This window comes from Trachemys scripta, chromosome 4, assembly GCF_013100865.1.
Source record: "Trachemys scripta elegans isolate TJP31775 chromosome 4, CAS_Tse_1.0, whole genome shotgun sequence".
Classification (NCBI taxonomy): Eukaryota; Metazoa; Chordata; order Testudines; family Emydidae; genus Trachemys; species Trachemys scripta.
Window position 1 is genome coordinate 69,044,218 of NC_048301.1, and position 14,603 is coordinate 69,058,820.

General features: G+C 44.4%; 1 protein-coding gene across 1 annotated transcript; it reads right to left on the reverse strand.

Moving 5' to 3' along the window:
* Positions 1 to 254: 254 nt before the first annotated feature.
* On the reverse strand, positions 255 to 13,077 carry PLEK2 (pleckstrin 2). The gene is made up of 9 exons (XM_034770076.1): positions 12,953 to 13,077; positions 8,832 to 8,996; positions 7,635 to 7,816; positions 7,260 to 7,351; positions 6,695 to 6,882; positions 5,177 to 5,278; positions 3,815 to 3,898; positions 2,625 to 2,703; positions 255 to 1,115 (listed from the first exon to the last, which is right to left on the reverse strand). Exons 1-9 carry the CDS (start codon positions 12,998 to 13,000, stop codon positions 988 to 990), a joined length of 1,068 nt encoding a protein of 355 aa, XP_034625967.1. The 5' UTR covers positions 13,001 to 13,077; the 3' UTR covers positions 255 to 987.
* Between the last annotated feature and the right edge of the window lie 1,526 nt (positions 13,078 to 14,603).

Here is a 14,603-nt window from a genome sequence, read left to right on the forward strand (position 1 = left end):
GCCTTTCTACTTTAAGTGAGTCTTTCCATGTGAAGGGTTTTGTGAATTATGTTGGGGAAATTATTCCATTACAATGCTATTCTGGCACAGATGTTTGGGATTGTGGGTGAAATTTGGGTAAAAAATTTATTTGTTCCTTGGGTGAAGTACCATTATTTCCCCACCTCTCGGTCTGACTTCTGGGAAAGATCATGTGAAAAGGGTAAAGCTGTTTCAAATACCCCATTACTAGATTTAATATGTTTAAGGGTCAATTTTACTAGAAAAGTGCAACATTTATTGTTTTGAAGTAGAAACAACAGTAACTAGGATTAAATGATTAGTTATCAGTCCTTTGGTGCAACTCAAACTGATCTCCAGCTGGGTTGAGGGAGAAAAGCTCCCCCTTACGATGCATTGTTACACAGCTGCCTAGGTGGATTGTGGGGTTCTCTTCTTCTTCTTCTATTTACAGCATTGGCCACTGTCAGAGATCAGATTCTGGAGTAGATGGGCCATGGGTATGATCAGGTATGACAAATCCTATGTTCCTACAGCACCATGAGTTTTTCCAGCACAGCAGGAGGCTGGATCCTGGAGTAGGTGGATGGACAGATTGCTGTTTTTTTCCAGTGTGGTATTCCCTGAGGCAATCAGAGTGCAATTAAGCAAATGACTCTGTGGTGTTATGTCAAGGGAGGTGGCCTCAGAAACCCGGGCTTGTGCTGGTTCTGGCCCAACCCACGGTCCTTGACTGCAGTAGACATGGGCTACTGGAATGTACGAGTCTCATAGCAAAGGGGGATCAGTAAGGCTTTTCTGCTTTAGGGTGAAGCACAATATGGATCTGCCAGAGGTAGATTGGATACCTGGATGAAAAGATTTGCTCTTCCATCTCATGATCAGCCATCCCAGAGTCAATACTCCCAGCAAAGACAACAGCAAGCTTACTCATGAATATCAGTTATTCACCCTGATCCCTATTTGGGTACAGAGTCCATATCTTGCTCATGTCAGCCGCTTGATGGCCTCAATCCACTGTGCTCGCTCTGCCTTGGAGCTGGCCTGGATGTAGTAATGAGTGTCATTTTTAGTGATGATTTTGAAGAGGTTGCCCTGCACATTCCCCTTCACCCCTGCAGAGGAAGAGTGCAACAAGTTAGTGGTGCATGTAGAGAATTGGTTTGTGGCAGGTGTATGTCTCATTGAGGGTGGAATTTGAGTTTAGCATAACTAAAGGTACTAGTAGATCTCACTGTGTGATTCTGGACAAGTCCTTTAATTCTTCTGTGCCTCAGTTTCTCTTGGGAATAATAATACAAATCTACCTCACAGGGATGTTTTGTGGAATAACCAGGTAATGTTACACACTGTGAACACATAAAGCACTATCTAAATAGTGAATATTATTATTATTGGTGTTAGATACTATGGTGATGGGTTCCTTAGAAATCCCTACAATAAATTAGATTTAATCTCCTATCTGCTCTTGCCCATCATCAAGCTTCCTTTACATGGGGTTATATTCCCCATTCTCACCCTCACGGTTTTCTTTTAAAGGTGCTGTCTCACTGCGTCACTTATTATTAAGGCTGCATGTTTGTCACTGAGGTTGCGGAAGTCATGGATTCTGTGACTTTCCGCGACCTCCGTGACTTCTGCAGTGGCCAGTATGGCTGATTCCAGGGCTGCCCAAACAACTGGCCCCGGGGCCTGCCCAAGCAGCGGCTGGTGTGGTTGACCCCAGGGGGACCACCACAGCAGCGGCTGGTCTGGGGGGACCCCCACCTAAGTTTTAGTCGGGTATTTATAGTAAAGGTCTTGAACAGGTCACAGGCCATGAATTTTTGTTTATTGCCCGTGACCTGTCCATGACTTTTACTAAAAATATCCATGACTAAAACTTAGTCTTACTTATTATTCAGGACGGGGAAAGAAGGGAAGGAAGCAACCTCTCAAGTGTCTCTCACCAGGAAGAGTTTCCCCATTTGAGACCCACATTTGCTGTCCCACACTAATCTTGTGCTCATTTGCTTTCATACTATAAATTATTTTGACAGCAGGAACATTGAATCACAAAGCTGAGATTCCAGACAATGTTGTTTAAGCTAAACAAATTCACCCTTCAATTACAGCTTTTTCCACTGTTATATTTAGTGTCCACTACATTTGGACCATGGCAGGTACAGAGGAAAAAAGATGGTGCCAGTAGGGAACATGGAAAAGAGGGGATGTGGGACAAGGGATGCCTCTGAATAAAGAGCTTAACCTTATCCCAGCAAAAAGGAATTGCCCCCTTTACTATTAACTCTCCGAAGTATCAGCCAATGCCCTATTCTCTTCCCATGATTCATGTGGAGACCTGACTGACAAGCCCAAGCAAAAAGCAAAAGGGGAAAGAGGCAACTCTTGGTGTATCCAAAAGTAGATCTAAACAGTCCCCCTGATCCAGCTCAATGGTATTGGGACAGGTATATCATCTTCAGTCCCCTACCCCTTTTCCCATTTCCCACAGGAGGCTCAGGACAGATTTGCACCACAATAACAAAAGGCGTGAATTAAACTGATTCAATTATTTCAGTGCAAATTTGGGAGTAGACCAGCCCTCAGTAACCAAAGCAGGCAGCCTAAAGGTGCATGCTTACCAGTTGGGACTCCATTATCCTCCAGAGCTGAGACAAGGCAGCCACGGAGAGAAAACCCACCAACTGGTCTGTTTTCTTCCTGTAGGGAGAAAGTAAAATGGGGCCCAGTTGGAAGAGGTAAGAATTAGAACCCTTCCCTGAGGCAGACATACTTGATAGTGGTGAAGACATGAGATCACACTGAACATTTTGGATCTAAAACAAGTGCGTCCATGTCTCGGGAGAGCCCTCCCAGCACATTGATTCAGTTGCATCATTTTCTCAGCCAGAGCTGTTCTCCTTAATACAGTTGTGGGAGGTTAGTTATTTCAAGGGACAGAGATAGGATAACAATCATGTTTAAAACCTATTCTCTGTTTTACCAACAACATCTGACAACTTTTAATCCATTAAACTTTCCCCTGTTGATGCTATTTGTTCATTTTATACTCTTCACTCAGCCAGGACAGTGAGACTTGATCAGTTTTGCTTTCAGGCTCTCTTGTGTTATCCCAGGACTGTGCGGTTTGGGTTTATAGCACTTTTGGTGAAAAATTCATTGTTTGGTCTCTTTAAATGTCACTAAAACATTTCTAGCCACATGCTATTTTGTATTGTACTGGGCTTCACTGCATCGTAAATTCAGTGGTAGCATTGTTTATCCATATACATAAGCTCTGCTATTCATTATATTGAATTATACTAGAACTGAGTAGCAGAAATTCCCATTAGCACTCTGCGATCAGGCCTCGTTCAAGGTTAAAATAAGGAGGACAAGAGAGCGGAAAAATCACAGAGGTGATGTAGCTTCAGGATGGGAAAGAGTCAGCCCAGAGAGGACACAGCCCCAGGAGCAAGAAGAATCCCTGAAGAGAAATAGCCCCAGAGCGGGGAGTGTGAGAGAGGAATCCCAGAGGGGAGATGGCTCTGGGGACAGACAGAGGAATCCCCAAAGAGCTAAGGCATGAGGGAGAATGTGGGAGGAGTAAAAAAAAAAAAAAATCACAAGGGATGTGGCCCCGGGAAATTCCCGAGAAGTCCCAAGGGGAATGAGTGGAGGAATTCAGGGGGCACATGGCCCTGGAGAGGAAGTGGAGAGGGCAGTCCTAGAGCCCAATTTCCTATGTGGTTGACTGTATTACTATTACAGGTTTGTAGGAGACATATACATTGATCAGGTGTCCGAGATCAGCAGCTCCTTGCTCACTCACCTTTGTCGGGTCGTAGTAGTGCAGGAAAGCAGGGTCAGCCCTCAGAACAAAACGCCTCACCTTCCAGTTTTTCCTCTTGTGTCCCTGAGAAGCAAGATAGATGAACAATTAACCCTCTCATTGTCATTGTGGTTGCCCTGTATTGGAGGCACCTCCCCGTGTAACTATGACACTTCCCGTGAAGACCCTAAGCTTTGGCTTTCAAGTACAGTCAAAGACAATGGTAGTAACAGGCCTAGGATAGAGGTCTTCCCTGAAATCTTGCCTCTCTGCTGAACCACAATATGAACTTCCTTCCCCGGGGCAGTGCATGCTGCACACATCCACCTGTATTTAGCAATTTTACACCTATAGGGATATGCCCAGATTTCTTTTTCTGTCAGGGTAGACACTACTACAGAATAATTGTAAAGGAAAAGAAGGGAAGAATCTAGGTGAAATTACTTGACTCCCGTCCCTTATCTTGGAGCCTTCAAAACAAAGCTATTCACTCTGAGTGCTCTGATAATTCATGGGATTCCAGGCCCTTTTGGATTGCTTCACCCCCTCTTTCACAGTGTCAGTGAAAACACTTCAACCCTGGAGAAAGGAAGGTGCATCTAGTACCCCATCACCCACACTGGCCAATGCTTCACATACAACTCCAGAAAGACATCTAACAGCAACACATGTAGTGAGATTCCCTTCACCCAACCCAATGGGTGATCAGTTTATGCTATCAAACCTGAGGATTAACAGCAAGCTTGTTCTAGCAAGTATCATAAACTATGTTTTACAAACTAAGGGCATGAGCCTGCAAACAGTTATTCATTCACACATAATTACTTATATTTGAAGTCAATGGGAGCAACTATATGGACATGAATAACTGCTTGCACGAGTAGGTTCTACACATATATGAGTTAGCTGTATACAGACTGAGTGAAGTATCTCAGTGAGGGGACACAACATGACAAGTTAGGGTAGGTAATGAGGAATAGTGCAGCCCCTTGAAAGTGAATGTAGTTACTCAGGATAGAATCTGGATTTTGGGCAGGACCCCTGTGCTCTTCTGGAAATTATTTTATAATCCTCAGTAACATTCCTCAGCAGTGAGTTCCAACACTCACTTATTTATATCAACAAATAGACTCTCTTCTCATTTCCAACTTTGCTGTTTACTCTGCAGTATTGGTAACATGAAAGCTAATTCTATAACAGGTTAGGACAGGTAATGAGGAAGAATAGTGCCTCCCTGAAAGTGAATGTAATTATCCAGCCTTGCTCTCGGCATTCAGCTTTACCCTCCATGCAGCCCAGAGAACAACTAGAGTTGGTTTTCTCAATTCTTAATGAGATGTGATGTTCAAGTGTCATATTTACCTGTTTTACTAAATATCCTTGTTTTACAATTGTTCCACTTAATTCAAGGATGTGGAGGTGCAGTTCTTCCCGGGAGCTGAGTTTCCTCTTATAGCTTTCAGCCTGCAAATGGAAAAAAATGGTAACTGGAAAAGTTTTGGTTAATCTGATGAACGCTAATTAAACAATATACAGAATAGCTTTGTACTGACCTCGTATCCTCCACAGACCTGTCATTAACACATTATTTTTTCCCAAAGATATATATCCAATTCCATATGCCTATTGCACATCTCCTCAGTTGTAAGAGTACAATGGACAAATGAATAACCACAAAACAACACACACACACACACTTACAATAGCCCTGATTTTTAGCAGAGCCTCAGCCTGGCCACCACTAATGCAAACAGAGTTAGCGCTAGGGACTACAGCTATATCCAGTTAGATGCGTAACTCCCCTATTTGTAGGTGCCTCCATAACCAAAATTTAGCCATTCACCTCTGAGGGAAGAAAAAGCCTTAGAAAGTATTAAAAAGCCCAAAGCTTCTCATTTTTAATTTGTCCTTCATATTTTTTTCACCTTTTATATGTATTTTGCCATTTGGTACATACAGTGTGTCCCCTTCACCTTCACAACCTCTTTACCAGCTGTGATGGGGCAACTGCCCCACCCCCTGAGAAAAGGGCTGGAACAGGCCTTTGAGGCTGCGCAGACCGGCAGCCAGTCAACGAAGGCCTGTGGAGGGCCAATCAGGGGAAGGAAGAGGCAGCTAATCAGGGCCGGGCAAAGCCCTATATAAAGGCTGCCTAGCAGAGGAGAAGGGAGTCTCTCCCTGACTAGCGAGGGAGAAGGACTGGCTCCTGAGGTAAGGAGCTAGTACCTCAGACGGAGCAGTGCTGGGCAGGCTCGGGGGAACAGGAGAGCACTCCAGCCCCGTTACCTGCCAGGCTGCGGACCCTGCTACAAAGGGCCGAGGAGGTGCATAGGGTCAAAGGGGAAGTGGCTCAGTGAAGAAAGGCGGACAAGAGGGGAACGAAGGAGGGGAGAAAGAGGCTGCCGCTAGAGGGTCCCTGGGTCAGGACCCAGAGTAGCAGGCGGGCCTGGGTCCCCCCGTTCCCTCCTTATACTGCACCTGGCCACAGAGGACTGTGGCCAATACAGACTGCAACTTGCCCCTGAGCTAAGGGGCTAGACTTTGGGTTGTGGTTGGCCACCGAGGCAGGTGCGAGTCCCAAAGACTGCTGTTAACCCCCCTGCGGAAGGGGGTGAGACTGGAGTAGTGGGCATTGCCAGAGGGCAGTGTCCTGAAGAGGATGCCGCCGAGCGGGGAGCAACCTGGGTCCCAAGGCAGCAGAGCAGACTATGGGCAAGACAGCAGGCGCAGAGGGTGCTCCGTGACTGGACAGAGCTAATTCTCGGAACAACCAGTGGGAGTTGCCAGCGGTGGTGAGTCTTGACCCCGTCACACCAGCCAAAAGCGAATCTGAGTCAGGAGGGATAGGGAGATCCTACTGCTAGAAGCCACATTACTTACAAACGTGTACAGTGCTGTGGAGTCATCTAGGAACTGCTCAGCCAGATCACCATTGCGCATGGCTTCACTGCTCCGGGCTCCAACAGGCTTGGTGAAGTTTTCTTCCATCAGCATGGAGGCCAATGTCACAGCCTCAAATCGAGAGGCAACAAAATTACTGGAGATCAGCCAGTCCACCAGTGCAGAACCTGCAAAGAGAAAGACACCTCTTAGACAGAGAGACACAACATGCTTTCTCATCACAGAGACACACAGACAGACAATTCCTGCCAGCTGGCCCATCCTGGCTTTATCATGATGGCAAAGACATATCAATGTCAAGCATAGGCAGGATTCACGAAAGGCTCTGGGTTCTACATTTGCTTCTATATTTCTAAAGAGAGGGGGATAAATTTATAATTGAGGAACTTTTTGAGGCAGGGCATAGATGGGCCAGTACATTCTGTTTGCCATAATCTCTTCTTGTATAAAAATAATCTGTTCTTGTATAAAAACTCCACAGTGGCTCCGTTTTCTCTGCAGCACAGTCAGGCATTGGGAAGTTGGTTGTCCAGAGCTTATGTACCTGTAAAGCTTTCTTTGTATGTGTTGCCTTGTTCCATGTTGGGGATCAGTTTAATTCCATTACTGTTATCATGCATTTTGTCCACTATGTGGCTGTAAAAGAGCAAAAGAGAGCAGTGTTACATGGATGGACGGACATACAAGCAGGGACTGTTATATGACCTGAAGCCACAATTGATCAGAGCTGTTTCAAGGATAAGGAAATGAGTTCTGCCCCAATGCAGGGCAACGGACTAGACACCTACTGAAATTTCCTTTTAAACCGTGTGTAGGACCTACCTGAGGTCCCATGATGCAGAGCAATAGACTAGATGTGTCACTGAATACCTTTCATTTCAAAGTATCCTAGGAATGGGTGGGAAATGTTTACACTTACTTGAGGCTGATGTTTGAGGGAAGTTTGAAGGAATTTTTCATTCTGTGAAGCTGCTGAATCTGCACTGGGTGGCCAGCATGAATGGCTCCAGTAATGTCCAAAGCCCAAGAGTCCCGCTCTTCTCTGGAGCAAGATTCAAGGAAATATTCTGTGTTGGTTTTTGTCTTCAGCTTAATGACCAGCTATGGGCAGAAAAGTACAAAAGCAATAAGAGCATTTATCTAACACAGATGGAATGTTCTCCTGATGCCCTGCCTCATGCAATAGAAGCCCCATCAACCACTGCAGGGAATCCTGATCAGTTCATTGCTATAAGGACACAGGTCACAGCTCAAGTCTCGGGGTCAATTAGCTCCAAGTAATAGCTGTATGCCCAGAGCCCAGTGCACTCAAGAAAGTGGATTGGCCAGAGATTATCCGGATAACACAGGTATCTACAACTGGGAAATGGAGTTTTCACATCTACATTCATGGTTCAAATCTGCTGTACATTGGTAACACCTGATTGACATTGCTATACTCATTCTAACAGATGTACTGAAATACAGACTCAGTAATATATATTTACACAGATTTGTACCAGTCAGGGGAAGGTTGCATTGCTGCTGCTCACCTGTGGCTAGACACAGAGAGGACTTCATGCTCCAGAAACTTTCAACAGCAGCAAATTCTCATTAGAAAATAAATAAAAGGAAGAGGCATACTGGGCTGGCTGCTAGCCCAGATGCACAGTTCAGGGAAGACAAAGAATACAACTAGAGCATAGGTTCAACCATTGGGGAAGTTGAGGGAAACATATTCCTTCCTCTTTCTCACCCTCCCCAGTTACTATGCTGTTCATGTCCTTCTCAGTGTGACTGCAGGGCGGATGCATTTTCATCCATATCCAACTCTCCCCTCCACAAACATTTTTTTTTTTTTTTTTGGTATATGATTGCACCTCTGAGCTGGAGTGTTCAGAGAAAAACAACCAGAGTGGAAATCCTCAGAGACAGGATAAGGAAATCCAGTAGTAACACCTTGACCTGGCCTTCTCTGCTGAAAGGGTGATCAGCATCAACTGGTCCCAGTTCTTGAGACGCATGCAGGGGCAATAGAGCAAGAGATTGAGGAAGTCAAGGGAATGAAGGGGAGAAACCAGAGAATAAAAAAGTCATTGCAAAGAAAAGAATGGTGATGTGATGTTTCAAGACATACCGGTCTGTTCTCATACTCCAAGCATGGGCAAGTGATAGTACAACCATCCAAAATGATCCTGCCCTTAGGAGAAGGCTCCTTCCTGCCTCCATCAGGTTTATAATACAGCAGCTTGTCCTGCAGCAGAACAAACCATCTTGCTTTCCAGTTATGGACAATATGTCCCTATACCAAAAGAAATGTCCTTGGTTACTTTCAAGTCAAGTTTAGAGGAGTATTTCTCTTTACACCTACCTTTCTTTTGCATAGAGACATGGTAACACTCTTATTATCCTTATATGCAGACATATTTTTAGGAGTCTCATTGGAATGGTTGTTATGTATGTTGTGATAATACAACCAACAAATCTGGAGAGAGACTGCAATGGACTTCCTTGTGGCCCATTACCCTGGAATTTTGATAAATGCCCCAAATTATTTAACCAAAGTCATGCTAAGGAGAGCTTGATGCATGCTGGGAACTTTGTTTTCTAAACTGACTCTTGCTGATATCTTTTGAGAATGTTCAAGGTCATATTTCATATGAGTTAGATTGTTTCGATTAAAAGACAAGTCTGGAAAGGACTGCTAGTGGCTGGGTAGTTTCCCATGGACTAAAAGTATAAATCCCAAAGTGATCTGAAATCAAGAGGGCTTTCCCCCTGCCCCCTTTTTGTCAGATTCATGGTTTGCCTTGTGTGCAGCTCTTTCTCCCACCAAGAGGAAGGCAACTGCAAATTTATCAATTTACCACCACCAGAAACTCACAAGTTGAGCTTCAAGTTTCCTCTGTCAATATGTCTCCTCTGTCTTTATAAAATCATTGAACAAAGATGCAATTTTTGCCCTTTCCCAAACATGGGCCTCATCTCTGATGGCGAGAATATTTCTGGCAAAAGCTCGAAGCAGATGAGTGACTCAGAGGAATGATCAGTCTGCAACATTGGGAACAGGGAGCTGGGTTTTGAGCAGGATTTACTGTATTGTAACTGAGTTGGAGTCACTGGGAGTTCAGAGTGCTCAGCCTGCTGGCAGCAGTAGCGTGGCTATTGTTTGAGTACATTTCAGTTTAATTCTCTGTCAGTTTTGCACATTGGTAGGTTCCATGGTTCCAGGAAACCTTAAACTCTTGACTGAACAGCTGGGTTTTTTCTTACGTTCCCCTAATGCAAATTGGTGCTTAGTCATTCAGTGACTGCTGCCCATTGGTGCTGCTGCCCATCTCCTGTGACTAAACTGCTCACTATGCTGCCGTTTCCTGTCTGTTCCTTTCATCCCAACCAAGTGAAGGCTGCTAGACTGCCAAATGCCTCTTGTGCTATAGTGCTGGGATACAAACAAAAACCTCTGTGATCCAGGAGTGTGAATAATTGGAGCTCTAAGGCTGGTTTTAAAGGAGAGCTTGCCCAGGGGAGTGGCACAGACATGCCTGGTCCTATCTTGTGGTGTCAGTTCCGGCTTTATGGTGCAGTGGAGCTGACTTTACATATTTCACAAGAGATGAAGCTTTACAGTTAGTGAGTGAGGCACCAAGGTAGTGGATGCTTCACCATGTTAAAAAAGGTGGGTAAGGCAGAGACTGGGGAACGTGCAAGGTCCAGTCACTGCAGGAATCATTAATGTGTTTGGGATTGGGAGGGAACATTAACGATTTCTATGAAAACTGGTGTAATGTGGTTCTCTCAAACCTGACTAAGTCTGAAGACATCTTGTCCATGCTAAGCAAACGTTAACGGGCTGGATCAGCCTTCGGTTTTGTTCCCTCTCTTCCTTCACTCCATTTTTTCTTTCCTTCTCTCTGTCTTTTTCCAGTGCCTGTGGATTCCCTCAGCTACTTTTCTTCCAGTTAACATTGTCTGTTTTAGCTGTTTTTTTCTTTCTCCCTTTAGTGAGTCAGTCTCTCTCCTTCATGTATTTTCCCCTGTCTCTTACATGGCCTTGTTTTGTGTTTATTCGTAGTCCTTCACTCTGGTTTTCCTCTCTTCACCTTAATGAATCTCTACCTCTTTTTTTTTCCACGCCATTTCTCTCAGTCCCTTAATCTCTTCTCTCCCTTCCTCTCTCTCCTACTCTATATTCCTTTCTCCTTTTCACCCCTTCCCACCACTTCTCCAGCTGGTGCCATTAGATCTTCCTGCCCGCCTCACCTCCACCGCTACAGTTGGACCAAGAGGTTCTCCATCCACTCCCTCCCCTGTGAAGACCAAAATGACTGCCGCATCCATCCAGGCAGTGCTTAATTTGCAATGAAAGAGGTGCCAGGACTCAAGTAATTTTTTTACATTCATAACGGATGCAGCGAGCCCAGAGGTGCCAGGCTATGAACTGCCAAGCCTATCGGTGCTGGGGGTCAGCCCTGGCAAGCCCCGGCACAAATTAAGCACTGCACCCAGGGCAGCCTCACAGCTGCTCTGGTGCACTTATGCCTCCTGGGTAGAGCTGAGTGAAAATTGGAATTTCCATTCAACAGGAAATTCTGCTATTTCAACGTTTTTGTCCCACATTGGACAAAAAGGTGAAATATAAAGTTTTTTTGCAGAATGAAAAGTTAAAAAAAAAAAAAGTGATTAGGAAACAAAACATTTCACTTCAGCCTTTTCAATTGAAACAAAACATTTCAACATTCCCAAAATCAAAGTGTTTAGCTTCAGTTTCTTGAACTGACCAGTTCAACTTTCAACTATATTTCCCTATGATGGCACATTGACTCATGGGAGTTGTTGTTCAGTTCACCTGATACCCCCCATTCTCCCCTCTGGGCTAGGCTCCCTGGCTGGACAAACCCTATCATGCACCAGTAGTCACGTCGCTGCCATGAAACACCATACTGCTCAGAGGGAAGACTTCATTGCATGATGAGAGAGGTAGACTGGCCAGGGATCCCAGCTCATAGGAGAGAACGGGGGCCTGAACTACAACTCCTATCAGGCAATGCACCATACTCGGGAAATTCATTTTTCTGTTGAAATGACTCAAAACAAAAGGCTCTGGGGCCATTTTACAATCCAAGATATTCCAGTTCAGGCCAAACCCATCTAAATTAAATATTTAATTTAAAAATTTCCAACAGAAAGGGAGGGAAAAAAGCAGCAAAAGCTCTGCTCCTGGGTGTTCTCAGTGAGGAGCAGAGGTCACCATCTTCCCTGGCTGAGAATGGCTGGCAGACAGTGAGGAGCTCTGACTACCTGAGCTGCCTTGGGAGCCCTGCTTGGGACACACCCTTCACATCAGCACCAGTGATGCTGCTGTATAGCGCACAGAAGCGTTTCCCAAGGTGGCTTAAGCCTCACAAGCCCCTGATCGGCATTTCCCTTTCTGTATTAAAATAAAGACGATTATTAACAATTAAGGCAGACCCATAATAACAAGCTTTTGCTGCTGCTGCCCAGAAATAAGTTCCCTTTTCCACTACTGGTTGTGATCCAGCCCTGCAAGGGGGTGGGAAGACCTGCAACACAGATCTTCTTTCAGTTGCTGTCTCCGTGGTTTTAGCTGAAAGCATCTTACGTGCCGCTGTGAGAGTGTGTCCTGTTTCATAATGTGCCTGCATTCATGCTCATGTTCTGATCTTCCATAAAGCGGATACTTTCTCTTTCTTTCTAAATTTCCCCTTGCACAGGCTGTGGAACGCAAAATGCCAATCTAGTTAGCCCCCAAGAGGCTCTAAGCCGCTTCCAAGAGTAGAGATTGAAAGCTTCACTCCTCACCCTAACCCCCACCTCCATCCCTTTGCTACCACCAGGCTTCTGCTAGGTTCCTCTACCTGCAATTTGCTGAGGAATGTTCTGGTGAGTGTATAATGTTGTTGTTTTTTTGATAACCAATGGCTCTTCCACCAACTATGAAAACCTTGGTGCAGGGAACCAGAACCAGGTAGGTTAACTCTATAAATACATGCAGCTTAGACAGAAGTTCTGTGGTTGCATTTAAAATGCATCCACCAATTCGAAAGATTTTACACATTTGAGAGAAATTCTCTTTGAAGAATAGAGATTAGCAGTAGAACCCATAACTATATTCAAATACTTGCCTGGCTCCAGCAGACCCGCACTTCAGACGCAACCGTCAGTTATAAGAGTTAAGTCAGTCTAAATATGTCAGTTTCAAAAGAAAGCCAATTCCTGTCTTGACTGAGCTCTTACCCTTTTAACAAGGAATCCCTCCTTCAATATTCCACTCACATCCTGCATCTTGGCTGCCAAGTAAAGAAGGTTGAGTGTGTGCTGCAAAGTGTTTAAGCAGTTGCCAACTGTCCCTCTGCGCAAGGTTTTTAAAGAGGACTGATTTCTCTAGGACCTTCCTCCTCTGTGACGTCTCTTTCCTGCCCAGCCTTTCCCTTCCCTTATCCTGCTTGTGAGACAGTAGTTAAACATTGAGCTGGCACAGCACCTGCCCTCAGGGAAATGTAGAGCAGTGAAAGTTCAACAGGATTGCAGTGCAGATTCCAAAGAACTCAGTATGGTAGAAAAACACCCATCGGGTGACTCAGGACAAGCAGCTGCAAAATTATATGAATCAGGGAAGAGACAGGTATTCTATAGGTGGAAAGTGGGGGAGGGGAGGAGTAGAAGCTCTATTATTCAGTCCATCAAGATTCCAGAGAGTTCAGTATGTGATATGAAGTTTCTCCTCACAAATAGGTGTCTTCACCACAGAGAGTCGACTGCTGCCGCTCCCCCGTGGACTCTACCTGCGCCTCTCGATGGGAGTCGATGGGAGAGCGCTTGGGAGTCGATTTATTGCGTCTAGACTAACTTTTGGCACTAATTTCAAAGAATCTTGGCCATGCTTCATCCACTTATTTAGGCTTTGATCAAACAAGCCAGTATCAGCTAACAGAATTTGAATCAGAGAGGACAGCTGTTTTTTTTAAGTATGATCCTTTCCTATATAGAAATACTGGCCTTTTTCTAGATCACTGAGGAAATTAAAATCAGTCTTTGTACATTGACAATATAAAAAACAACAAAGGAGCAGCAATGCCTCTGCTTTCCTGCTGCTGTCCCAGACAACAATCCAAAGTGTGAGTCACAAGCTGGGACATCTTAATCACTAACTGCTGTACATTTGTACAGATCAAACTGTCATGCTCACACACACTGAGGAAAAGGAACAAGCAGGTAATTCTTTTATCTTTACAACATTGTTTTACTCTATCTGGCAAGGAAGGTAGAGACACTTTAAAGGTATTTGAACCTGACAAAGCATCAGGAATTTTACAATCCTGCACTGACCACTGGGGAGAGTATATGGGAAGTAATGGATTTTCTTTCCCCTCACCCCACAGTGTAATATTTGTTATTCAAAGTTAGAATAATCAGTTGCTATAAGTGTTCAAAATATATAGGCTGGAATTTTGAAAGAAGCCTAAAGGAAACTTATGTGGAAATTCAATGGAAGTTGGGCACCGAACTCCCTTGAACTCAGCTGATTGTGAAGTTTGATTTTTGATCAAGAGATACCAAATGCAATAAATATTGGACTAATACGTACATTTAAAAGCATGGAATGGGGAGAAAACTGATGGCTGCAATTGAAAAAACACCAAAGTAGATAATGAGGCAAGAGAGATGTGTTTTTAAGTTTCTAAATGTCTTAGACAATATAGTTGTAATCACTTTTCTAAACTTCAAGATGGCATACAATTCCTTCCAAAGCTGGCCCACCAACATTGAGTTTTAGTGCAGAATTAACGTTTAAAGATCATTTATAAGCCACTCACAACAGCTGGTTCATTAGGACACTGAATAAAGAAAAGTAGTGGGTGTAAGTGCACAGAATATGTGTTCTCAT